Here is a 24,559-nt window from a genome sequence, read left to right as displayed (position 1 = left end):
TCATTTACCGAAAAAATACACAAGTACGAGTACTCGTACCATGGAGATCCCCTCGCTTACACAGGAACGACAGGCATCGGGATGATCGAAGCGACTTAGTTAGAGCGGTCGCGGCACGCGGGTCTGAACATCCGTGGCTAAGCATTCACCGAAGACGGAGCATCCCCCGTGCCCTGTTCCCATGTCTTGCAAGCATGTGGCTCTAGTGTGTCTGTGCGCCTTCCGTTGTTGGCGGTGCCCGTGTGCGCAAAGGAGGGTCAATGGGAGATTGGGAGATTGGGAGATTGGGAGATTGGGAGCGGATCATGCTGGCTGTGTATGCCGGTTGTTGATCCAGTGGAATGAACGAACCGAGTTTGTCTTGCACAAGGCTCATCCCGGCTCTTTTGTGCTTGGATGGAGTTGCTGCTACTGTACGGAGTAGCAGCGTACTGTACCTTATGCTGGTCCGATCGTCGCGGGTGGCTTCTATAGGCTGTTGTTGCGCGCGCCATGTACTTGTAGGGATGCAAAGGGAAGGGATTCTGTTTTCTTTTTCTTTTTCTTTTTCTTTTCCTTTTCCTTTCTCCCTGTAGTGCGTAACTTGGTGGAGGACGGAAGGGGCACACGCAATGATCTTACAGTGTCTTGGAACTGTGTGGGCAGAGCGTGGTTTGTGTGGCACAGGGTACAGGGAAAGGTACATCGGTTAGAAGTTAGAAGGCTGCCGACTGACATAGTGTTGTTGTTGTTGTTGTTGTTGGCGCCATGTGAGCTGAACGAACCCGCTGAACCCGCTGAACCCGCTGAGAAACCTGGCCCTGCTGGCCCTCCTTCCCTTCCTCCCCTTCCCAGGATGGGGACGCATATCCCGCCCAGCCTCGCAACGAACGACGGCGTAAAAATCCGAATCAAAAATGATCCGTGTGTGATCCAGGCCCTGTTTCGTCGCGCGCAATGTCTCAGACACGCTGGCGCTCGATCCAATTGCGCATAGGATCGAGCGTCACTGGCTAGCTGGGCCCCTTTCCGAATACGTCTCGAATTAGCGAGTCCAGGTGATTTTGTATCCGTTGTCACCCCCTTCACAACGGTACTTTGGCTGTTGTATCCGAGCTCAGTTAGCTATACCCTTCACCCTTACGACCTTACGACCCTTACGACCTTACGACCCTTACGACCTTACCTTACGACCCTTACGACCTTACGACCCTTACGACCTTACAACCCTACCCTTACGACCTTACAACCCTTACAACCCTTACAACCCTTACAACCCTTACAACCCTTACAACCCTCACAACCACCCAACGAGCCCTGGCGCGACAGTGGATGGGACCTAGCGCATCGCCCGGACGGTAACTCAGTCCTTAACCCACCAAACGGTACTTTACGTCCAAGTACAGTACCTGTCTAGCGACTTTGAACTCCACGGCTCTGAAGCGGTCGAACCGAGAACTCACACGGTTCGTTGAACCGCACCCTTGGAGATCAACCCTAGTCGTTCGGGATCCCACCGATGTTGCTATTATTACGGTGCATCCCCCTCCTCTCTTCACTCGCCTCTTCACTCGCCGCCGCCCTCTCTTCACTAGCCGCCGCCCTCTCTTCACTCGCCGCCGCCCTCTCTTCACTCGCCGCCGCCCTCTTCCTCTTCCTCTTCCTCTTCCTATCCCGGATTTGGGAATATGGTACCAAGTACTAGAACCCAGGCGCCATGATCTTCCCTGCATCTCCGTGGGTCTCTCCTTCTTCCCTGTCTATCTTCTTCCTCGTCTATCTTCTTCCCTGTCTATGGCAGACGCCCTGTTTGCCATAGACAACTTGGCTACTGCACTGCACTGCACTGCACTGCACTGCACTGCACTGCACTGACTGCACTGCACTGCACTGCACTGCACTGCACTGCACCGCACTGTGCCTAGCTACTGTGCCTGGTGCCACATACTCCATACATGCAAGCCGGCACTGATTTGTGATTCCCGCGGATTCCATGTGTGGAGTCTGATCTGATACTCTGCTACTGCACCATGGCCGTGAGCGAACGATGAACGATGAGTGGTGATGTATGGAGTTCTACAGTACAGTACCGTGCAGTGCCGTATGCATGATGTACCCACCTCCCCCCCTCAACCCTCAACGATAAGATGACCGACATGAATGATGGCGGCGGACGGCCAAACAAGAAACAAAGCGGGAAAGCGGGGAGTTACAGAAACAGTAAACCTGTGTCTGGCCTTACTGTACTCTATCTAACCCCAAAACCAAAACCAAACCAGCACCGGCAAGCGACCACCATCACAACGGCAACCAGCCTTTCAACACCAGTCCCGGTCCTCCATTATTCGCTTACCCCTACTCAGACAGTCTCAGGAGTGCGTGGCAGACATGACACCCGTGCATGTCGCACACTCTGTCGCTTAACTCGCTTCCTCCTTCATCCCTTGTCCCTTGTCTGCTGTCGTTGCCATCTTCGTCATCCGTTCTCACCCTGCATACATTACAATCATTTATGCTGTACCCACCAGGTGGTACATCCAAATGCATCTTCCGTATGGAAAGTACCGTACATAGTCATTGATTGCGGTGCCAGGGAATGAAAAAGAGGGCTTTCTCAAGCCTCCCCCACACTTCCCACCCTTCCGCATATATTTGGTTCGTAATCGGTAAGCCAGAACGCATTGGGCTGGTACGCTACTACTCTCCGCACCCTGCTCTTCAGCTACCCTAATCCGTGCTTCCGACGATGGATGGATGGGCGTCATAGCCTTGAAAATGCAATAACTATCTGAAATATAGCCAAGGTCTGTTCAATATGCATGGTCAACCGTGCAAGAAAACGCCCCCTGATCGCCCCAGAACCCTGGTTGTAGATCACTCTCATCCGAGTCCAAGAGTGCGGTTACAGCAGCTGTGCCAGCCATTGCCCAAGGCCACCTCACTGCCGACATAACAATATGTGTAACCACCTCCACCTGTTCATGTAAACCTTCCAGGGGTCCCACGGCTCTAATCTTGGGGGGATATAAAACGACACTTAATAAAATCAGATAACTCCAACCGGGGTCGGTGGACTGATCCGCGAGCGGGACCCCTCGATCCAATATCCAACATCAACGCCACGTAAAGCAGCAGGCGCTTGCGACGCCCCATTAACACCTTCCAAGTCTATCCAGCCAGCTTTCGCTGTTAAATGCGCCCTCAAAAATACCCCTGAACATTAAATCCCTTAAATCTCGCCTCACAAATAAATGTCTCCCCCAGTGCCTTCGACCCATCTAAGCCACGCCTCATTATACGCCCTCTCAAGATCCGAGACCCACCTCTTCGTATCAAACAGCGCACTGTGGCAGCGGTTCTCGTAGAGTAGTCGCCGGAGATCACTGAGCCTTCCACTGCCCACCCCTTGCTCGTCATAACGCAGCCCGCTGGCCAACTTCACCGCAAATTCCTCGTACTGCTCCTCATCCGTAGCAATGAGTTCTGACGCAGCATCAAATCCCTCGTCGGACCGAGGTAATGCACCCTTCAGGATGGAGGCTGCCATGCGTGAACACATCTTGTACTCGTACCTGGGCAGAGTCAGGAGTGGAGTTGACGACCACAGGATGTCCGCGGCCGTAGTGTGAGCATTGCATTCCGGGGTATCGAGGAATAAATCACAAATCCGTGCCCGGGATATATGTAGATTCTTTGGAGCCACATCGGTGAACAGTATACGTGATGCTACCTCCTCGCCTGCCCACAGTCGAGCTGTCCGCCGGAGATTGCTTTCCCCAAGGTCAGGGAATCGGAGTAACCACAGAACGGCCTTGGGCACGTTTGCGAGTATCCGAAGCCATGTGCGGAACGTCGTGGGTTCAATCTGAAGATATTTGTTAGTATTGATCTCACAATAAATCGAAGAATACAAACCTTATATAACTGATTGAAATTCCCAAGAATGATTACATCGTCAGGAAGATCTGAGAAGAGCTCCTTTCTCATTTTCCACCTCCGCTCCTGCTCTCCTGCCCAAGGAAGCTGACGATCTTCACTGCTTTGCCGATGGTCACAGCAGAAAAATGTATCTCGACAGAAGATAATATTCTCTGAATAGACCCAGTCTTCCTCGTCAACCGACTCATCGCAACGGAGCTGATCGTCTAGGTCAATGTTGCGTCTCCAAGGTCGCAGGGTGCTTCGTGGTATAGCCGTTTCATCGGCCAAGATGTAATCGCACCACTCTGCGCCGAGCGTGCCCGCAAATCCCATAAAGGACATCTGGATAGGAGCAGGGCGCGCCGCAAAGACTTCGTTCTTTGCGCCTCGTGTATACCCATTCAAATTCACAAGAATGTGGATTTCATCTTTCACAATCTGTTGCGCCAACCTGTCCGAGGGCCAGCCGCTGGTATCGCGAAACACCGGGGCCTCCTTTTCTATTTGCTGCCTGTGGACCGAATTGTCGCTTGACGTTGTGGCGTAGCAGATTGCCTTTGCCTTTCGTGGGTCATGCATTCCAAATACGGACTGCATCAAGTGCGCAAGAGGATGGTTGTTGAAGTCTGAGGAGATATAGCCAATGTTGAGCGTTGGTGATGGCGGCGGTGGCGGTGGATACACGGTCTGCGGGAGCCATGGTGCACGCAGCGCAGCACACGAGATACGCATGGCATTTCTCTCCGAAATCATCCTGATGTCTTTGGCAGAGAGTGGGCAGGTAAAAGTGTGGAAAGGAAGCACAGTCGGTGCTCCCGGTACAGTTAGCGAACTCGGAAGATGAGGTCGGGCATAGCTTAACTTTGGGAAATCCAGTCGGCGGACGTATTTGTCTGTGTACCATCGGTGCATAGCTCTCTTGATAGCTCGTTCAATCAAGCGTACAATACGAGCCCCCTCCCATGGCTTTCCTGCCCAAGAGCTCAGTCTTGCAAGCATAGTTGAAGCCTTGTCGTTTGACCATCGACTACCTGTATCTGCAATTTCGAGTTCTTGCAGCATAGAACGGAGAACCTGGCTATTCAGAGTACCGCAGCCCCAGCTGGCGCCATCTTCGAGTTGCTTGTTTACGATAGCGACTACGCGCTTCACCCATCCAGTCCCGGCCACACTGGTTTTGGCATCACAGAGCATCCCATCTTCGCCAACATGCCATCGGTCGTACTTTGCCCCTTCAAAAATTACGCCCCCGCGCCCAGTCCAATCGCACACAGAGTTCAGCGCATTGGCAAGCCCACAAACGGCCTCCGTAAAGTTGGGGCTTGACGCCACGGCGCGCTTATAATACTCTATAGCATCGCTTATCCTGCCTTGGTCCTTGACCGCATTGGCTAGGTTGGCCAACGCTATGTCAAAATTCCCATCGCAAGCGACAGCTTGCTCGTACATCTTGATGGCCGCAGTGAGCTGACCGATATCCTTTAATAGACTGCCGAGATTGGTATATAGATGGGCATGGCGAGAGTCTAGATTTAAGCCATAGTTGTAATAGGCTAGAGCAAGCGCAACACCGCTGCCAGGCTTAACCCCTGGAATTGTCGGGGCTGAATCTGCCTCTGCCATTTGTACAGTACGGTCGGAGATTTGCTGAGGAATACCTGCTAGAAGTATTCCTATGTTGTTTGAGGTTGAAGGGCTAGGCTGCAATGAGAGTGATAAATAGTAGAGCGCAAGGATATCAGCTGTGCCGCAAGGCCGTGACGTTTCCATTGGTGACTTGCTAGCATTTGTCATGCCATCTTGAAAGATTTTTGCAAGTGATAGCAAAGAGTTGCTCGTCGTGGATATAGCAGAGGTCCTTGGAGCTCCTTGTGAGGTGTAGCGAAGTCCGGGTAGCTGACAATGCTTGGAAAATACCAGTGCAGCGGTTCGCAGTGCTTTCTCTGGGGGTAACAGCACTGGCATAAGCTCCCCTGTGGTAGGCATGCACAAGGCACTTTGGCGGGCGGTGGGGTTGAACACATCCATGGACGATACGACATTGAGGATGTTCCTAATGAGGCCATGAATACCATGAACTCTCCTGCCAACACTGACAAGAACGGCATCTTCAAATGCCCGGGAGGCACCACTAATATCTCCAGCAGCGTAGAGCATATTGCCTTTGGCATGGATCAGTGCTAACATTCGTCCATTATCAGAACCAGCGATTGCATATCCACTGGATCCATATCCGGGCTGCTTGAAACTATCGTCGCCTAGTGGTCTTGAAAATGTATGGTTGCTCGGCCTAGGATCGAAATCAAAGGCATGTTCAGAAGTATAGGCAGAGCTACTTGATGAGAGTCCTCCATCACTTGATGTATCGCTCTCTCGGTCTTGCTCATCAAAAGTTGAAAGGCGAAGTGATCGCTCTACAAAGTCAATTATAGAGATGGCCTCGTCTGCTCTGTGGTCTCCACATAAAAGCCCGATAAGATGCTCGACAGCCTCGAAGTAACTCGGACGTAATTTTACCGATTGTAGCCAATGCTGCTCGGCTTCTTCTCTCCTGTTCAGAGACAGAAGAGTGGCAGCCAGATTCGAAATAGCTTCCACATGGCTTGAATCAAGAGCAACAATCTTGCTATACCAATCAAGTGCTTTCTCATACTCTTCCAAGCCATATGCTAAACATCCTCCCAATAGCATTCCGTCGATCCAGCGCCACCCGCTTTCTTGACAGAGATTGCCTAGTATTTCGAGAGCATATTTTGCTGTTTCCTTGATTGAGCCACGTTGGGGAAGCCCCCGAGGAAAACTTTGGGGGTATAAAGGCAGTGGGTTGTTTCCCTGATCTCCGCTATGAGTATTGGAGCCGAAATAGCCCCCGCCAATGTTCTGTTTTGACACAGGTGCTCGGTTGTCAAACGACCTCTTATCCTCCATTATGCTAATGAGAGAGTTTGACCGTCGGCGATTGGGGCCAGGTTCATGTTTGGGATCGTGACTCTGCCCAAAGTCGTTCGAATAAGATGGTGTGGCATAGCTGTTATGGGCAGGATCCGATGGTCGCCGAAGCATAAAGGCTGTTTGACGGGGCGGCCTTGGATATATGTGTGTCTGAGAGTATGAACGCTGAAGGCCTTGCTTTTTGCGTTCTTGATGCGCTTCCTTCTTAGACTGATGTATAGAAGCCAAAAGGTCCACGTATATGTGGTGTGCCCATCCAAGAACCCTTTCTTTAAATTGAACATGATGATTTCCTGCCCCGAAAGGCACCTGGTAGTAGCTCGGGCCATTATGTAGATTTGTGTTAGCTGCTGTGTGTCCAGTAATCATGCGGTCGACCGTCTTGCCGTGTGGAGCAAATTCGTCCATTATGCCAGTATGATCTTTCGAGGGATCAACATGCAGCTGATGACCATTTGGCAGCTGGTTATGTCCGAGCGAAATGGGATATGGCTCCATGCCCTGGCAGACATGGTTACAAGGTGGCACTCCTTGAATTGTACAAGAACAGCGGTTAAATGAATGATAACCAGTATCCCGCACAGCAGCTGGCCTATAAGCCAGATATCTTCCATCCGCGTAGTATGGTCCGTATATTCCAGGGTCATTCGAGGCCGTTGGGCCAAGGCAGGACTGGAAGGGCGGCTGAATAACCGTTGGCACAAGCATGCCGTTATATGCAAACTTTGTGGTGTTATAGTCAACATTCGCGCCGTTGCCCATTGTTTGCCCGCGGAGAAAGAGGGGGGGCACGCGTGTCCAAACCCCGCTACCACCAAATGTATCCCACGCTCCACTCGTCGAACTCGAGGTTTGGGGTTGGTATGGCTGTTGTTGGTAGGAGCTGCTTCTGGCGTGGCCATTTTGGCCGTGTACAGCGCCATATGGGTGCTCTTGCCCCTTTCGATTTGTTTCTCGCGGAAGGCTAGACAAAGGAAGAACTACATGTTTGGTCGGCGGGGGTTCAGTCGACCAGTGGACCGGAGTACCATCGTAGCCAGCTGCCAGTGTGCCGTTCGGAGTCTTCCTGCGCAACATATGCTCGGAGGCACCGCGGGATTGTGATCCGTCACCGGGACGCGATTGGTAACCTGTATCCGGCAAGGCATGGTGAGGGCTCAGGCGGACAGCGAAGGCATACTGTGGAGGTCCCAGAGATCGAGGTATATAGGGTTGAGATGGAAATGCCTGTGGTCCAGCAGGCGTATTGAAAGCCATTAAATGGGCTGAAAAGCCATCTTGTGTCGTGTCATTGAAAGGCTGTACGATTTTGGGACCGATTTTGGGACCATGCTGGCCCTTAGGGAGCATAGTGCGAGAGGGACCTTCGAGATAGCGATAAGAAAGGCGCCTAACACGTCACGAAATCACGAAAAGTGCCAATACCTGCACGAAATCTGAGGGCTTTGCCAGTACGAAGCATCTTCGTCGATGCAAGAGGTTGAAGCTGGCGACAGTAAGGTTGGGAAACCGTGGTCAGTCAAAAGGTTGGGGGTCTGTAGGGATGCATGTTTGATGGCGGCGGTTGCGGCTGGGGATGCGTTAACGGTCGCTTGAGCGGGTTGGAAATCGATACTGGTACGAGGGTACCTACCACACTTTCCACAGTTTCTACAGGATGAGCAGTTTAGTCTACCAGTCACTGTCAGCCACTGCCAACCTAGAGTATTTGGAGCATTGTTATCTAAACCTTGGCTTACCTTGCTACACCTTACCTACTCTGGGGAGAAAAACAATGCGCCAACGACACATTACTGCGTGCTCTACGTACGAGTATTTTGTCTCAGAAGTCAGCGGCCAAGACAAGGGCAGGGACAAGGAACAAGTGGAGAATAGAGAATGCCGGACAGGCGTGTTTTATTTGACCCCTTGGCTCGACTAGAGGGGAATGAATACTGAGATATCAATAGTCTACGTTGGTGCAAGGGCATGCTTGAGGACACGTATACTGGCGATAGAAACTTGTGATAAGAGACTGATGGGAGTCCTCGACCTGCACGAGATACTGTTACTATCTACTCCATTTTTTGTGTCAAGTGCATACAGTTTAGGAGGATGATGACGCCAGGGAGGATCAATGGAGCACGCCGTGTTGGTTGAGGGGTGTTGGGTCTCATCAGCAAGGGTCCGTTGTCGTTGGTGAGCAGTTAGTGCTTTGCTAAGTGTGGCTGATCCAAAGTCCAAAGTCCCCATCCCAACCATCACCCATCAAACATCAGCACATCAGCAAGGAAGGGCCGTTTGTGTCTGTTGTCTGTTGTCCCGTTGTGTGTCCAACTTCCGACTCTTGCATAGTGTCTATCCATGTTCAAATGTTGCTTAGTCGTCGAAGTTATTGCTCAGCCTCGCTTCTCGCTGGCTGCTGTTTTCCCTGCCTAAATTGGCCTAATAGACACAATCTGCCTATCGCAGCAGCCACAATACCCCACCAATACTGTAGGTATATAGGGATTGCAATCATCACATGGTAAGCACTTCATCAAAACATATCAATCATTCCAGCAGGTCAAAGCAGCCATCACGATGGTGGTGGAGGCAAATATCCCTGGAAGGGATAAATGTGCACTCCCTATCCGGAGTATGCCCATGAGCCTCCACCACATTTCAAGGATCCGAGTAGTCGGTGGTTCATTGCACAGTTGTAGACATGCACATTGTATGGAAACGCACATCTGGAAGAATCAATGTCATTGCTCTCACAGCCTATTCGTGAAGCATGAAGCTTTGGTTACAGTGCAAAGAAAAGACAAAATTCCCATTTATTCCTCAGGAACTGTGAAGTAGTTAGTACTGGAAGCACTTTCATACTCGAAAGGGTGGTACTGACTCTCAATCTCTCCGCTCTCAATATCATCACTGACATCCTTTGGACTTCTTCCATCAACCTGGCAGCCAACGCTGAACGCGGTGCCGAGAATCTCCTTGACCGTACCCTGGAGAGACTTTGCCATCGACTTGAACCTCATCGTGCGTGCGATCTCAATGACCTCATCGAGAGTGATGGACTTGCTGTGCTTGATGTTCTTCTCCTTCTTCCTGTCGCGCGGGGGCTCCTTGAGGGCCTTGATGACGAGGGACGAGGCGGATGGGACAACGGAGACCGCTGCTTGACGATTCTGGATCGTAAGTCTGACGGTGACACGGAGTCCTTTCTATTGAGACAAACACAATTAGCTCCCACAGTCCTTCTATTCGTCGAATTTGTAGGGCGTGCATACCCAGTCGCCAGTTGCCTTTGCGATATCTTCTCCGACCTTCTTGGGGGAAAGACCAAGAGGGCCGATCTTAGGAGCGAGCGCAGAAGATGCGCCGACCTCACCACCGGTTGCCCGAAGGTGGCTATTCGTGTATTAGTAGTGTTCGTATTGTGGGATTGAATCGTTCGCCCATGCTTGCCAGATGCGCTGGAGCAAGACGGAAAGTTTGGATTCGTTCGAGGTTGGCATTTGGCGACTTACATGATCTTGATCTCAGTGGGGTCGACCTTTGGAGCTGGTGATTGTTAGACTGGGCAACTCGGGCAATGCTGAGATAACTTACGCATGTTGGCGACTGTTGGAAAATGCGATTACAATCGTCGTAATAATTTGTCGATGTCTGTCTCTCTACAGTTGTCAATTTTCGATAAATTCGGCTGGTGCGGTCGGCTAATCAACCCTAACCAATAAGCCTTGAGTGGTGCCTCAGGCATCGGCATGATCGAGAACCTATTCTGTTAGCTCGCTTTTCTAAAAGAAATTTTGGAGAGAAGCTCTGTGGAGAATTTCGTGCGTCGAGAAAGTTCATCTCCACACCCAGCACAGCGACTTCACTCTACGTCGCAAACTCATAATACCGCACCACAACCGCGTATTATTTGAGAAGCATATATACAATGGCATTCACTCCAAGGGGCCGCGGCGGCGGTGATCGTGGTGGACGTGGTGGCTTTGGTGGCCGCGGTGGTGGTGATCGCGGTGGACGTGGTGGATTCGGCGACAGAGGTGGATTTGGCGGCCGTGGAGGTGGCAGAGGTCAGTTTTTTCTCTAATTGGCTTCCTAATGCTGGCTCTCAGCTACAGGAGGCTATTCAATTCCAGATCTGGGGGACTTAATGAGCTGACCGGGGGTTAGGTGGTCGAGGCGATAGCAGAGGCGGTCGTGGCGGCCGAGGAGCACCAAGAGGTGGGCGTGGTGCCCCACGTGGAGGTGGACGCGGCGGTGCTGGTGCCAGAGGTGGCGCAAAGACCATTGTTGTATGTTGATCTCTCTGCCATTGCCTGTTGCTGCTGTTATACTTACAACATTTTAGGAGCCCCATCGCCATGGCGGCATCTTCGTCGCTCGCGGAAAGGAGGACATGTTGGTGACCAAGAACATGGCACCAGGAGAGTCGGTTTACGGCGAGAAGCGCATCTCTGTCGAGAACACCGCTGGCGTGAATGACGACGGAACCCCAAACACCACCAAGACCGAATACAGAGTGTGGAACCCTTTCAGATCTAAGTTGGCTGCTGGTGTCCTCGGTGGTCTTGATGAGATCTTCATCAAGCCCGGAGCTAAGGTTCTCTACCTTGGTGCCGCTTCCGGAACTTCGGTTTCCCACGTTGCTGATATTGTCGGCCCAACTGGTACCGTCTTCGCCGTCGAGTTCTCTCACAGATCCGGCCGTGACCTGATCAACATGGCTACCCACCGCACAAACGTCATCCCAATCATTGAGGATGCCCGTCACCCGCTCCGTTACCGCATGCTCGTATCGATGGTCGATGTCATCTTTGCCGATGTTGCCCAGCCTGATCAGGCCCGTATCGTCGGAATGAACGCCCACTTGTTCCTTAAGGTTGGAGGTGGTGTTGTCATCTCCATCAAGGCCAACTGTATTGATTCGACTGCCGCGCCCGAGGCTGTCTTCACCCGTGAGGTTCAAAAGATGAGAGAGGAGAAGATGAAGCCATTGGAACAGTTAACTCTTGGTAAGCCGCAATCCCCTCCATGTGATAAACCAACTTCTAACGTATCTTATAGAGCCCTTCGAGAGAGACCATTGTGTCGTGACTGCTATTTACAAGCATTCTGCCGAGTAGATTGGTGTTTTTTCTGTTCTTTTTTCATCCTCTTTTCACAGGAATCTGCAGGGCCACTTATCCATGGTCAGGAAAATGGATGGGTTGTCTCTTTATCTGGTGTACCTACTACTGCGTATGGGATGGCGTTCGGCATTATTCATATGACCAAATAAAACAATTACCTTTTTACAAAATTTCACATGATTTGTGATTGTCCGAGATTTCGCAAGTGCTCTCTACTAGCTGACTAAATGCATGGTGTTTTTTTACTGCCTAATAAACAACCACCTCCCCCTGTGGCCCTTTGGCACGTTTAAATCACTGTTGAACTCCCATCGGTAATATAATTTCAAATGTGTGTATTCTGTTATCTGCTTATCGAACGGATGATGTTTTTACATCGAAAATATGCAATACAGGCTCTAATAGCCAACGATGACCGCAGACCCTCCCAACCCACCAACCACCAGCCAACCATAAATACTCCAACAGATAAAAACCCGCCTATTCAGTGCTAGAAACAATTATGCAGACCCATCATACCTCTAAAATGGCATGCCTTCGTGGTGTCATCATAATAGAATATCAACCTCTTCCATATATACCTCACACACATAATAGCACCACTCTCGTTCCATTAGATCATACGCCACCTCCCAACAAAGCAAAAATCCAACCAGCCTGAGTAGAGTTCGAGCACTTGAACATCCACTTCCTCTGCCTCGTTCCTATTCCACCTACAGCTCCAGGCATTCCGATTTCACCATTTGGCCCCACTACCTCTTCCTCGACGTTCATAACAATGCCGATCCTGTTTACACGAGTGAAACGACGGGCGCCGCAGATGCCATCGAAGAAAACAACCTGTTCCTTGCTCTCTTTTGGAGGGTTCGTAATACCCAAATGCTTGTCGAGGAGCTTTGGTCTCTCCACGGTATGTTGGGTCAGGGTCACTTGCTTTAGAACTCCATAGTCCAATCGAGTGTCTGGGAACGCCCCTGGCTGAGGCACCCCGATTACTATGCGGCAGTATCCCAAGTCCATCCACCGAGGGGCAATACCGGAACGGTAAACTCGAATGATCAAGTTATTTGTGTCGAAAACCGAGGTGTTGCCGGTGCCTGATGCTGCCATGCTTGAATCCGTTCGGGTCCGACGAGATGAGGATGGCGCGGAATCCGTAGTCCCGAAGATACTTGAGCCTCTTGATTTGGGGCCACTACCCTCAAACCTGGACATATTTGGAGTCAGGCGGCCATTAGCCCCATTGCTCATGCGTCTCAGTGCCATAAACGCTGTTCGTCCGAGAGAGAAAGTGCTCCCATCGGAACCTGAGAAGGATGAAGCGCGTGCTGACGCTCTGTAGCTTTTCTTTCGCCCAAACCAACTGTAGCGAGCCTTGCGTTCGTCCCATTCATTGCCAGCTTGTCCGTCGTAGTCGTTCAATACGCGGTCACGTTGCAGGAGATTATATTTCTCGTTGTCTTGCCTAGCCTTGTGAGCAGCCGCATATGCGGCCATGCATTCGCTTCTGTTCCGAGACCTGAATCGGACAATGTGGGTGCTCTTCAGCAGGGAGGTTTCTAATGGCTGAGAGTGTATCTCAATATCCAAAGGATTACTTTGGCGGAGCATCACAATTGGAGTCAAGACAAGCGCAATGAGCGGTCGTCCGCTTGGCTTTGCATCATTCGATGAATCCGTGCTTGAGGCGTCAAAAGCATCCAAGGGGTAGGCTTCAATCAAGCCTGGCGTAATTACAATTGTGCAAAGGTTCAAATGGATATTGTCCCATCGTCCTGGAGGTACCCGCCAGCATGAAATGTGAGCCTTGAACTTCAAGCAGTATGATGTTTGTGGTGGCTCAAGACAGATATCTGGAAGGACAGCGTCGTTCACCTGTTGCAGTTGGCTTGCGATTTCTTCTGTTCCTGCCAAGCCATCACCTGAAGACTCAAGCGTTGAATCGTCGTCTTCCGAGTCCGTCACATAAGATGTCGACGAACTAGTTGTGTAGTCGGAGGGCTGGTACTCGTGCTTCAAGGGCGAGGATGACCGACGATGCTTTAGCTCATAGCTTGCGCTGTGTGATGACTCGAATTCCGTGGCAACATCATGGGTGGATTTTTGCTTATGAGGTGGTGGTGGAGGTGGCTCGGTAGCTGAAGCGTGGCCTGGAGCAATCAAAGTTGACTGCGAAACAGACTTCTCGTTTGAAGCTTGATTTGGATAAGCCTTTGTTGGTGTAGCAAGTGAAAGCTCTTTTGATCGAGGTCGGTATCTTGTTGGTGTTGTTTGTGGTGAAACATGCTCAATAGCTCTGTCTCTTTGTGTTGGTGTGAGAGAGAGACGATAGTCTGCTCGCTCCTTAGAGTTGCCATCGCCCGAAACAAAGGGGTCGACAGCCTTAGGGCTTGCTTGATGAGTTTGGTCTCGGAATCCTGCATGCTCGCCAATAGGCACATCTGGTGAGTCTGGGCACACCAGTGCTCCGCTCATCAAGGCTTTTCCAGGAGAATCGTACTCAAGGGGCTCAGGGTCAAAGCGTGATATAGCAGGTGGGACTGGCTTGTCGCTGAACATGACCATAAACTCCTCCACAACTTCTCCGTGTTCAGCCTTCAATAGAAAACATTCTTGCCAGTCAGTAGTGCCATCCTGGCCGCGGGCCATGACAATCAAATCGTCCTCCATGTCCCCTCTTCGGACTGAAATTTGTTCTGTAAGCAGTGGTTGAAATAGCAGGTAGTGGCAGCGTCGGGCGTTGACTTCACAGATCAAAATATCTCCAGCATCATGATCACTATCTCTGACTATGAGTTCAACTTCACATGCCATGCGCTGACCATTCGAGTGTCGGAGGTCGAGATGGAAATATTCTTTAGCCTTGACCTGGCGCGTCTGGTCTATTTGTGCAACCTTCAGGGGAGCTAGAGTTCGTAGATCCCGCGACCTTGTTGGATCCTTGTTATTAGCTAGCCTGTCTTGCCTTCTTGCGTTCTCTTCTTTTGCAAGACGGCGCTCCCTGTCCCTGTCGACCGGACTTTGTAGCTGGCTGTTGATATCGTCGCCTTGTTTTGTAGTGTCCTGGTCTTGCACATAATCGAACCTCTTAGCGTTTGGCCTGACTGTTCCATGAATAGCTCCCCTCCGTCCAATCTTCGATTTGCTTCTATTGCGCTTCGGGTTATTCTCACGTGCATTTCCCATTGCCTCTTCTTTGACTTGGTTTTGACTCATGGGCCTTATATCAATGGCACTATCGATATTGCTAGGCGCAGGTGGTTGACTCAGGGGGTTTTCTCTTGCAACCTCCTTTGCACCAGCAACACCACGAGGTTCAGCTTCTCCTGTGCTCTTTTGCACTTCAGAAGATTTTCCATCCTTAACATGTCTTGAAACCTTCCTTGGTGTTACTTTTGATCTCTCCTCATGCGGGGCTATATCTGAATCGTTTGTTCGTGCAACCCAATCCTGAATCTTGCGCTCAAAGGCCGGGTTGACCGAGTTGGCCTCCACATATCCTTTCCGAATTCCATTTGGACTTCTTGTACTCGTGACTGACTTGCTGTTTAGGTTGCTAGGATTTGTCGGTAAGTCGGGCACGAGTTCTGTCGCTTCTTCATCGTGCGGAACTGTGTCATGTCCGTTCACACGCGCCGCCCAGTCTTGCATCTTGCGCTCAAGAGGTGGATTTGCCCAGTTCGATTCAACAAAATCCTTCGGAAGGCCCTTTGGCTTGCTCTTCCTTCCTGCCGGGCCCCTCTTCAAAGTGGTGGACTTGGCAGGGCCACTTAGATCTCGGTATACTACAGTCTCGCTCTTCTCTCCACGCATGTTGTCGTTGAGTTTGTCTGTTAGCCCCATCCAGCCTTGGATCTTGCGCTCAAGAGGTGGCTTTGCCAAAAGATTTTCGACGAATTCCTTGGGAGAGCTTTTGGGCTTAATTGGTTTGCTTTTCTTTGCCGGAGTCTTCTTCAAATTGGTGGGCTTTGCAGGTAATATCGTGTCTGATATCGACTCAGTTTCCTCCTCAGGCTTCTCCCTGGGCTTCTCATCGAGCTTGTCTTCGGACTGCTCCTCAGGATTCTCTTCGTCTGGGATTTCGTTATGTTTGGCCGTTCGTTCTGCCCAGTCTTGTATCTTACGCTCGAGTGGTGGGTTGGTCCAATTGGATTTAACAAAATCCTTAGGGAGACGCTTCGATTTATCGAGCTTTTCCGGAGTCTTTGCCTTCGTAGGTGTCTCTGCTTTCATAGCACTAGAGCTTGTAAGGGAGATTGGCAAGGTGTCTGCCACGTCTTCGGTAGTACCGCTGTGTGAGGCAGCCTGAGGCCCATCGATCCGCGCCGCCCAGTCTTGTATTTTGCGTTCGAGCGGCGGATTGGCCCAGTTGGACTTCACAAAGTCTTTCGGGAGGCGTTTCCCGTTGTCTGCAGCCTTTGTTGTGGGACTTTTTTTGACGGCGACAGGGTCGACGATCAGATTTAGCAAGAGGTTCTGCTTTGTTTGTGGGCTTTTTTTTCGGTTCCTGACCCAGTGACTATCGCTAACCACTCTCTTCCTAGGCGTACCCCTCGCCCTCGGAGGGAGAGGGGAGGCGTTTTTTCTCTTCTCGGGTTTGACGGCAAGATGTGGTTCTGCGGGTGGTTGTTGCTCGTTCTCCACGTCGCTATTCAAGTATTCGCCGTCCGGCTTCTTTGTTGGGGCTGCAGGATCCTCGATCACCGCTGCCGCGCTTGATTGTTGCCATTGCTTCACCCTATATTTGACTCCACCCGGGGGCTGCAATTTGTTCACCGCACTAGCTTTAAACTCTGCAGGAGGAGCAACGGCCGAGCTCCTGCGCCGGACTCGATTAACAGATGGTCGTCCTAGGAGAAAGTCTGTCAACAGAGTCGGCTCTGGCTTCTTTCCGCCCGCCTTCCTTCGACCCGGCGCATTGCTTGGGCCGGCTGCTTTGTTTGCTGCCGCCTTCCCGTCACCACTGCCATTCCGGGGATGTCTGACGGCCGGGGATCGTTGTGGCGTAGTTGGAGTTTGCGGTTTGGCCGGATCGTCGTCCTCTGTTTCGCAGGTAGGCATGTCCTAATTTGCAGTTTGGAGTCAGCACTTTTGCTACTGTTATCCTGCAGGGAGAATGGTAGCGCGCCGCGTCACCGGTGCAACTTGGTGCGACTTACCTCTCAATTCGAGGACCCCGCCTGTAGCTGTCTCGATGAAAGTTGTAGCCCAGGCATCAACACGCGAAAGATTCCTGGCTCTAGACATGAGCCTGTAGAGCGCCAGACTCTTCTTTAGGATCTAGTCTTTGCGCTCGATTATGCGACGCCTAGTGATCATCGGTTTCTGTGGGCGGTTTGTTCCGGGCAGCCCTCACGGGGAAGGTCTCGATCTCGTTGGAGGGGCAACCAAAACGCTTGTACTTGGATTGTCTGGCTCACATGCAAGCACTTTATGGATAAAACTGCAAGGAGGCTTACGGTTATAGTTTCAAAAGGCAAAATTAATAGACGGGATACTAGGGCCATTGCCATTACAATGCGCTATAAAGCAGGAATTTACTCTGGAGTTTGTCTATTCCAGCCGCCTTCCTTGTTTACTTTGCCCAGTGGTGAGTGAGACGAATTGCGGGTCCGTCATACTCGAGTACTGTCGATTTAGTGCGATCTCTGGTGTCTAGGTAGACACCAGAGATCGCCCTATATGGACATCCTTGCACCGGCGAAAACGGTTGGTCAATGTACTGTCAATAGTCTGTGGCCTAGAATACGCCCGATAATTGCTAACATTTCAAGTGTTTTTCAAACTGGCTTTTTGCCGTGGTGTAATAGAGTAGAATTGACCTCAAATCTGGCTGGCAATACTATTTGATTATTTTTATTTTTATTAGTGAGACCAATTTTGGTCTCCACCGGCCAGCTCAACTGACGTGGCATCTCATTATCCTTTAGCCTACACTACAATTCATAATCTATATGCCGAGCGGCTCGCTGAAACAACATGACAAATACAAAGCAGAGAAGAAAACGCTGTAGTTGCTGCCATGTTTGCGCTCGAGTTGCCTTCAAGGCGCCTTCCGATATTTGCTTTATGACAACTCCTGGACCCATATCTGTACAACATTAGTATGTAATTAAGTTCGGTGAACCGGGATACTCACATCCATCTTGCCCATCTCAACCCGATCCCTCCTGGCATTTGCCTTAACAGACATTACTGCCATATCCAAGTCATCCTGGTCGCCCATAGTAATCATATCTCCATCTGGCATATCATCATCGCGGGTTTTAAGCTTGAATCGCTTCCGCAGAACAAACTTCTGCCGGATTTTATCCACGAGGTCTGGAAATTCGATTGTGGTTCCAATCATTATGTAGCGAGTATCCTCAGCTGCATGGACCTTGACACGAACTTTGCGGATATCGGGTCTCCGAGAGGAGCCTCGGCCAGATGAGAGTGCTGCAGGGCGGCCAGGGAGCATCTCGAAATCATTTTCATCAAACTGGTCATCCACGTAGTCGCTCCCATCCTCATCTTCCTCTTCGATATATCGTGGCTGGGGTCTGTTCCTCCCATTAGAACTTCGAGAGTTCCGATACATGTCATAAAGCTCCCCTGGGTATTCACCCTCCTCCTCTTCATCTGACATCTTTCTACGTGTTGATGGTGGTGGGTCTCTTCTCCGTGATTCCTCTCGTCTCACTGTTGGGCCTCGTGATTCTGATGCCGCGCGAGCAGGAGCGGGCCTTCTTGCACGCTCATCACGGACCTCGTAACGTTGCGGTGGCAAGGCCTTCTCGATGTTAAGCTTTGCAGGCACAGGTTTGACCCCATTGCGAACAGAGGCTCCTCTGCTGAGTTGGCCTGACCTTGATCCAGAGGCGCTCCTGTCCGACTCAGGAGGTGGTGTTGGCGGGAACACATTTCTGTTGAGAGGGGGCTCTGATTGTTGGCGCTTGCTTGACAAGCCAGGTTTGACGAGATTGGCAGCTGCAAATGAGAGATTCTCTGCAGGCCTATCATCCTTCGCATCTGGCATCTTTCCAGCCTATTTTGGGGTCAGCAGTGAGGATATTTGGCTACCGGTATCACCTACGTTTTTGATCTCGGAGCCTGCAAATCCAGTGAACGCGTTCGCTCTGTCAGAAGCCGCGACTAATCTCGCTTTCCCTAAGTAATCCTTCGTCTTGAGGTTCTTAACCTTTGCTGCGTTCGGCCTGTAGACGACGCCAACAGGAATGGAGAAGACCGTGTAACCCTAGAACTATGTCAGCAACCACGACGTAAGTACCATTGAAGTGCGTAAACTAACCTCGGCTTCTTCCCTAATTGCATCGTCGATTACGTTGTGATCCTCAACAACCTTCTCTTTCACAGCAAATGAGAAATCTTGCATACCAGCCTCCTTTTGTTGTAGGTAAATGTAGCATAATCCGCGGTTGAAGAGTACTTCGCAGGAATATAACTTAAACATGAGACCTAATTGCGCATAGTCGATCATATTGTTACCTCGCAGGTACAATAAGGTGTCGTTAAAATTAGCAAGGGCCTCTTCGAAGTCTCCCACGAGGAAATTCGATACGCCTTGTTGAAAGTAGGCAACTGCCAGATATTGATCGAGCCGAACGGCTCTTTGGTAGCATTCAACCTTGATAAATGTTAGTTTATATTATTGGTCGACACCTGCCAGCAGTGATCCGGATATACATACGGCTTTCCCATGTTCTCCAAGCGTCGCATGGATGACTCCGCAGTTGAAAAAAATCTTAGAAGTGTCCGGAATACTATCGAAAGTCTTTAATGCTTCATCGAACTCGTTGTTATCGTAATTCGCCAGCGCGGAAACCCACGTCTCGATTTCCTGGAGGGATCCGTTAGTTTCGTGCAACCCACTCTCAACATGATGACACTTCGTACCTGCTTTAACGACATCTTGTCCGCCGCTTAACGAAGCTTCGGCTTTGGGTTCGTATGTTGTCTCTGCGCAGCAACCAGCGTATGAGGCAACGCACAGCCGTAGCTCTCTATTATACTTCACGGCTCCCTCGCGTTGTCTGCACTTCGCAATCAGATAACTGAAGGGGTGGTCGGTACACTCTGTATGTATGCTATCTGTCAAAGCTGGATAGTTCGGATATGCATGCACTGTCTGTCGGCGTCTTCCCGTGATATTGATTCCGGTAAATTGGTGCTGACTATCGGTCAAGTAATGAACGTCGATTGGGCCACGGCTCTGAGTGCTCTACAAAGAGTGAAATGGCATGGCTGGGCAAGAACGAGAGTGGGCGTAGAACTCGGCGCGTAAACTCAGGGTCGGATTGGGAGCGTAGTTGAGATGGTTGGGACAAGGGGGCCAAGGGATATGTATGTTGGATTTTGGTGTCAATTGGTGGGATGAGCGCAAGGGAGGAATGCAGCTCTTCGAGGGGCAAGCAGAGACGAAGAATTCAAGAAGTCGTGGAGGGCCTGGGCTATGCAGTCGGGGTTTTCCTGCAGCTGTTCATGTAGAGTCGAGTTGGGATTTTGATTTTCGTAGACACGTTTTTCGATAGTTTGAAGGGAGGGAGGGGGAAGGAGATGTCGGAGAAGTTGGTGGCGTGGGAAGTGGTACAGACCAGACGGTTCAGAAGGATGTACGATTGCAAGCGTGGGGCCTGGGGCACTTCTGTATCGATAGCGTCGAGTGTATCGAGGGGCGGCTGTTTGAGGGTTTGGATTCGATGCAGTTGAGCCCACGTCACGCCACTTTGGGGGGGTTTTGCACATGACAACAGCCCTGTATTTTGCTCTGCCATACGTACAAGCCATAACAATCATCAGCACTGGGGAGTTTCCTCTACTCCGTATACTCGAGTAGTACCGCCGTCACCACAATCGCACAATGCATCCTATGGCATGTATCATCTCAAGGCGGCGACTGTTTCCAAGTGTTGGGGTGCGCCCTTGATTGGTTTGATAGGCAAGGGGTCACAGGGGATGGCAGGGAATCACAAACCAAGGGCCAAGGGCGCGTAACGGGGTCAGTTCCGTGCGAGGAAGACCTCCGTCTTGGCACCGTAGCACACGTGATCATAATCTGCACGTGATGCTGCTCGTGACACATAATACCCGTATGTGACATGAAAAAGATACCACGTGATCTCCGGTTTCTGACGGACTACAGAGCAAGGATGCTTACGTAACCCGCCTGGCAAAAATATACCACGTGACCTCGGAAATCCCGACAGAGTCGACTCGTGAGCCTTGGCATGGGAATCTCGACTTTCAATTACAGTCGGCATCGTTGCAGCTTCGCCTCCACCTCAGCGCCTACCACCTGTGTTCTTGCTCGTTGCCCCAATCATAAGCGGGGGATCTATTGGCCAACGGGCCGTTCACAGCTATGTCGCAAGTCAATGGCGTGGTGAGTAGCAGCCATCCTCCGCAGAATTGATTTCTGACCCCCGATCGTGTAGACCAAGCTGGCGTATTCCCGGACATGGCACCACATCTCAGCCTCGACTCCCCATTACGGCCTCACCACCATTAAACCTCTTCCTCCCGTCGATTCACCTCTCCTCGAGCCGCCGTCGCTTGGCCGCCTGGCGTCGCGGATAGCTACCATTCTCTGCGGCAAGCACAAGCCGATTTGGGACCCGTCTACCGACTGTGGTGACTATGTGGTGGTCACAAACTGCTCGCAGCTCCACGTTACTGGCAAGAAGATGTACCAAAAGCAATATTACAGACACAACACGCGCCCTGGAAGTCTCAAGCAGATCAATATGGAGGGACTGATGGAGAAGTTTGGAGGAGCGGAGGTGCTGAGGAAAGCGGTTTCGGGGATGCTGCCGAAGAACAGGCTGAGGGACGACAGACTGGCGAGACTAAAGGCGTTTGAGGGAGACTCTCACCCATACAAGAGGAATATTGTTAAGTTTAATGGGGTGAGCAACGTGGCGAAGTGGCCGCCTACAAGCAAAGTCGAGGCCTCCTCGTAGGAGACTATGAGGAGCGGAACTGTGGACACTGTATTTTGTATAGATATATTGTAAATTATGAAGGCACTGGGCGGCAGATGGTCACAAGAGGCCAAACTTCAAATGAAATAACACATTCAAAACATCAAGCAAGAACGAGCTCATAGGTCTACCCCAGCCCTTGCCAAGGTAGGCTTGCATGTTGACTCCCCACCAATTGGCCCCTGGCAAACGGTGAGAATCTCATTTTCAAGACTATCACCGCACCTAAAGATAAAACCATCATCGAAGACAAAGTTGTTCCCAACTCTTGTGCAGTCATCTATTTCCTCGGCCTCGAGGAAACCAGCAAGGCTCTGGTCGTCAAACTCCTTGCTGGTGCATGTCACAGTATCCCCCGGTGTGCCTTTGGCGGGCTCGAATTCCAAACTACCGCCGAGGGCGCTGTGGAAGAGGCTGAGCCCAACCGAAATCGAATATAGAGAGAGCTGCATTGTGTGTGGGAATGGAGATGAAAGGGAGGGGTGATCGATAGTTGTGAGCGGTGTCAAATGTAGATAGTTTTGGTGTAATGATTTTTTGATAGTGTGGCTCTAGTTTATGATGGTTAACTGTCGTTGAAGGACCTTGGTTTTGCACCTCATATTTATAGTGCCTTTACAATGTTTCTTCTGCAAGCTTTAATCAGCAGCTCTAAGACCTGTCCTAGATTTCCCGGAGCAAAGCACTTTTGATTTGTGGTTAGAGGCTTGTATCACTTCCAGCAGCGAGCTGATCCCACAAAGCTGAGTCTACTCTGGTGCATGATGCTTGATGGTATGCACATTATCACAAGTAGGCACTCACCATAGTAGTTACGCTGGCCAGCTACACCATCTGTGTTGGGCCATCACACACGTTTGTGAGACATGGCCATGGAGATGGTCGAATACACGTCACGCAGCGTCTCGGAATGGAAATCTTTTCTTGAACTTTGTCGAGGCTACGTACTAGGGGAGAAGAAACCAACGCTCAATATCTATCTCATGTGAAAACCCCAGTGCGTGCCCAATGATGTGTAAAGGGAGTGGGAATGACCTAATTTGTACAGGAAGCGTAGCTAAAAACAAGAACTTGTGCGACATGAACATGTCCCATATATACCAAAGAAGAAACCCAAAACATCCTCGCCAATATCATATGCAGCTACAACTCTTCTATAATTTGCCTTTCTCCAGCTTGTCCTTGCGCCCAACGGTGCATTTGATCAAGCCATTCGGACCCGACTGCGGAGCGTAGACAGTGGTATCAGCCCCCGTGTTCTTAATACCCTTGTGGAAGCTCAAATCTAGAGAAGGCGTCAGTGATTCAATACACTTACAAAGGGGCAATAGGGTTCTTACCAATCTCGAAATAATGCTTGTTGGGCAGCGAGTACTCGACAGTCTCAACACCCGGCACTGCCTTCAAGATGTGCTCGCACATCTTATACATGGTATTTTGCACAGACGGGCTGTTCTCCTCCGCAAACAGCTTCATCGTAATCTCACGTGCTGCAGCCCACGCCTTGTCGAACTTTGGAACAGAGGCCCGCACCGATCTCAAAGACTCGAAGTTGTTCCACTTCCACGTGCTATCGATCTCGGTGGACAGAATTCTGTCCCAGACTTCAGGGAGAGTGGTGTACTCATCACGGACGAAGCCGTGGAATTGGGAGCCAGTGCTCTTCAGGACCAGCAGTCCGGAGATGCTACTGCGAACTTCGATGCCCTTTCCTTCCCGGGCAGTAACTTCAACATTCCTCGTCTCGTTTCCGTCACGGAAGAACGAGTGGGGGTGGGGCTTCCCATCCAGGGTCATACGGGTCCAGCGGTGGACGATGACTTTCACGTGAGCAGCATGGATATGCTTATACGTGTCGACGAAGTGCGACGCGAGGATGCTGGCGTAGAGTTCAGGAGGAGTCACGGGGTTCTCTTTGGCCTTGATGTAGATGGTGTTCTTGATTGAGTCCGTTGCAACGACAACACTGTTGTCGGCGTCGGTATATCTGAAAGAGAGGGTTAAACTAATATACAGGCTAATTTTATGGGGGCACTTACGAGGGCTCGATCTCTCCTTCTAGCAGAGCACAAACGGTCATTTCGGTGACAGTTTGGACGGCAGATTTCTCATCGCGGTGGACTTTGTAAACGCGGACGTTATCCTTTCCATAACGAGCCTCAACGATAGCGGCCATTTTTGATATATGTGATTTATTAAGATAACGGATAGTTGGTTCTTGTAATGCTTGGTTTTCAAGCTATAGGTATGAGTAGATGAGATTGGAAATTCCTATCGAAGGACGAGTCCGACCCTCTTTATATAGATCCGGAAGCAGCCAGGGACTTCCGTGGATAAGTGGTATCTCGATATCACAAGTTGGAATCTAGGTATAGAAGCGGAGACGGACGACGGGTTAAGCGGCTTGGGGATTGAGATCAGACACGAATCGGGAGGCTAGACAAGGGTAAAGAGACGGGGATCAAGTAAATATTATGTATATCGATCATAAAGTAGCATAGAAGAACGTTTATGAGGCTATGTTGAGATCTCTTCCATGTCTCGGGGGTTAGCTAGCGTGGGATCGGAGTACGCCGATATGCTTGATACATCCTGTGTACAAGCTGATCGCCACAC

The 24,559-nt window shown here is 50.7% G+C and overlaps 8 protein-coding genes across 8 annotated transcripts; 2 read left to right on the top strand and 6 right to left on the bottom strand.

Annotated features, from left to right (window-relative positions):
* Positions 1 to 1,866: 1,866 nt before the first annotated feature.
* On the bottom strand, positions 1,867 to 8,395 carry VC83_05346 (uncharacterized protein). The gene has a single exon (XM_024468968.1). It carries the CDS (start codon positions 8,200 to 8,202, stop codon positions 3,706 to 3,708), a length of 4,497 nt encoding a protein of 1,498 aa, XP_024323252.1. The 5' UTR covers positions 8,203 to 8,395; the 3' UTR covers positions 1,867 to 3,705.
* A 1,255-nt stretch (positions 8,396 to 9,650) lies between these two features.
* Positions 9,651 to 10,494, bottom strand: RPL12 (ribosomal 60S subunit protein L12A; the record flags this gene model as incomplete). Its single annotated transcript, XM_024468967.1, has 5 exons — positions 10,432 to 10,494; positions 10,350 to 10,383; positions 10,110 to 10,230; positions 9,719 to 10,043; positions 9,651 to 9,664 (listed from the first exon to the last, which is right to left on the bottom strand). Exons 1-5 carry the CDS (start codon positions 10,433 to 10,435, stop codon positions 9,651 to 9,653), a joined length of 498 nt encoding a protein of 165 aa, XP_024323249.1. The 5' UTR covers positions 10,436 to 10,494.
* NOP1 (Small subunit processome complex component) lies at positions 10,495 to 12,133 on the top strand. Its single transcript, XM_024468966.1, has 4 exons — positions 10,495 to 10,904; positions 11,005 to 11,126; positions 11,183 to 11,846; positions 11,899 to 12,133. The coding sequence occupies exons 1-4, from the start codon at positions 10,766 to 10,768 to the stop codon at positions 11,955 to 11,957; spliced, it is 984 nt and encodes a 327-aa protein (XP_024323250.1). The 5' UTR covers positions 10,495 to 10,765; the 3' UTR covers positions 11,958 to 12,133.
* Positions 12,134 to 12,294: 161 nt separating this feature from the next.
* VC83_05343 (uncharacterized protein) lies at positions 12,295 to 17,510 on the bottom strand. The gene is made up of 2 exons (XM_024468965.1): positions 17,123 to 17,510; positions 12,295 to 17,027 (listed from the first exon to the last, which is right to left on the bottom strand). The coding sequence occupies exon 2, from the start codon at positions 17,022 to 17,024 to the stop codon at positions 12,582 to 12,584; it is 4,443 nt and encodes a 1,480-aa protein (XP_024323247.1). The 5' UTR covers positions 17,025 to 17,027; positions 17,123 to 17,510; the 3' UTR covers positions 12,295 to 12,581.
* A 249-nt stretch (positions 17,511 to 17,759) lies between these two features.
* On the bottom strand, positions 17,760 to 20,962 carry VC83_05342 (uncharacterized protein). Its single transcript, XM_024468964.1, has 6 exons — positions 19,860 to 20,962; positions 19,654 to 19,803; positions 19,255 to 19,590; positions 19,039 to 19,200; positions 18,103 to 18,990; positions 17,760 to 18,054 (listed from the first exon to the last, which is right to left on the bottom strand). Exons 1-6 carry the CDS (start codon positions 19,872 to 19,874, stop codon positions 18,031 to 18,033), a joined length of 1,575 nt encoding a protein of 524 aa, XP_024323248.1. The 5' UTR covers positions 19,875 to 20,962; the 3' UTR covers positions 17,760 to 18,030.
* Positions 20,963 to 21,017: 55 nt separating this feature from the next.
* On the top strand, positions 21,018 to 22,000 carry MRPL23 (mitochondrial 54S ribosomal protein YmL23). The gene is made up of 3 exons (XM_024468963.1): positions 21,018 to 21,052; positions 21,106 to 21,345; positions 21,398 to 22,000. The coding sequence occupies exons 2-3, from the start codon at positions 21,325 to 21,327 to the stop codon at positions 21,920 to 21,922; spliced, it is 546 nt and encodes a 181-aa protein (XP_024323245.1). The 5' UTR covers positions 21,018 to 21,052; positions 21,106 to 21,324; the 3' UTR covers positions 21,923 to 22,000.
* On the bottom strand, positions 22,001 to 22,429 carry VC83_05340 (uncharacterized protein). The gene has a single exon (XM_024468962.1). It carries the CDS (start codon positions 22,393 to 22,395, stop codon positions 22,063 to 22,065), a length of 333 nt encoding a protein of 110 aa, XP_024323246.1. The 5' UTR covers positions 22,396 to 22,429; the 3' UTR covers positions 22,001 to 22,062.
* Positions 22,430 to 22,864: 435 nt separating this feature from the next.
* On the bottom strand, positions 22,865 to 24,427 carry VC83_05339 (uncharacterized protein). Its single transcript, XM_024468961.1, has 3 exons — positions 23,983 to 24,427; positions 23,284 to 23,930; positions 22,865 to 23,228 (listed from the first exon to the last, which is right to left on the bottom strand). The coding sequence occupies exons 1-3, from the start codon at positions 24,117 to 24,119 to the stop codon at positions 23,098 to 23,100; spliced, it is 915 nt and encodes a 304-aa protein (XP_024323457.1). The 5' UTR covers positions 24,120 to 24,427; the 3' UTR covers positions 22,865 to 23,097.
* Positions 24,428 to 24,559: the final 132 nt, after the last annotated feature.

This window comes from Pseudogymnoascus destructans (genome assembly GCF_001641265.1).
Source record: "Pseudogymnoascus destructans isolate 20631-21 unplaced genomic scaffold scaffold_13, whole genome shotgun sequence".
NCBI classification, from domain to species: domain Eukaryota; kingdom Fungi; phylum Ascomycota; class Leotiomycetes; order Thelebolales; family Thelebolaceae; genus Pseudogymnoascus; species Pseudogymnoascus destructans.
This window is presented reverse-complemented; position numbering and strand designations above follow the sequence as displayed.

What these genes read in the sequence shown, in the direction of transcription:
- VC83_05346 (XM_024468968.1), bottom strand. Translation starts at nt 8,202, where the DNA reads ATGCTCCCTAAGGGCCAGCATGGTCCCAAAATCGGTCCCAAAATCGTA.
- NOP1 (XM_024468966.1), top strand. Translation starts at nt 10,766, where the DNA reads ATGGCATTCACTCCAAGGGGCCGCGGCGGCGGTGATCGTGGTGGACGT. An exon ending in CGGCCGTGGAGGTGGCAGAG is followed by an intron (nt 10,905 to 11,004) that starts GTCAGTTTTTTC and finishes ACCGGGGGTTAG; the next exon opens with GTGGTCGAGGCGATAGCAGA. An exon ending in GTGGCGCAAAGACCATTGTT is followed by an intron (nt 11,127 to 11,182) that starts GTATGTTGATCT and finishes ACAACATTTTAG; the next exon opens with GAGCCCCATCGCCATGGCGG.
- VC83_05343 (XM_024468965.1), bottom strand. Translation starts at nt 17,024, where the DNA reads ATGCCTACCTGCGAAACAGAGGACGACGATCCGGCCAAACCGCAAACT.
- VC83_05342 (XM_024468964.1), bottom strand. An exon ending in TTGGAGAACATGGGAAAGCC is followed by an intron (nt 19,591 to 19,653) that starts GTATGTATATCC and finishes ACATTTATCAAG; the next exon opens with GTTGAATGCTACCAAAGAGC. An exon ending in TTGAGATGGGCAAGATGGAT is followed by an intron (nt 18,055 to 18,102) that starts GTGAGTATCCCG and finishes AATGTTGTACAG; the next exon opens with ATATGGGTCCAGGAGTTGTC.
- MRPL23 (XM_024468963.1), top strand. Translation starts at nt 21,325, where the DNA reads ATGTCGCAAGTCAATGGCGTG. An exon ending in TGTCGCAAGTCAATGGCGTG is followed by an intron (nt 21,346 to 21,397) that starts GTGAGTAGCAGC and finishes CCGATCGTGTAG; the next exon opens with ACCAAGCTGGCGTATTCCCG.
- VC83_05340 (XM_024468962.1), bottom strand. Translation starts at nt 22,395, where the DNA reads ATGCAGCTCTCTCTATATTCGATTTCGGTTGGGCTCAGCCTCTTCCAC.
- VC83_05339 (XM_024468961.1), bottom strand. Translation starts at nt 24,119, where the DNA reads ATGGCCGCTATCGTTGAGGCTCGTTATGGAAAGGATAACGTCCGCGTT. An exon ending in GAAGGAGAGATCGAGCCCTC is followed by an intron (nt 23,931 to 23,982) that starts GTAAGTGCCCCC and finishes CCTCTCTTTCAG; the next exon opens with ATATACCGACGCCGACAACA. An exon ending in CAAGCATTATTTCGAGATTG is followed by an intron (nt 23,229 to 23,283) that starts GTAAGAACCCTA and finishes CGCCTTCTCTAG; the next exon opens with ATTTGAGCTTCCACAAGGGT.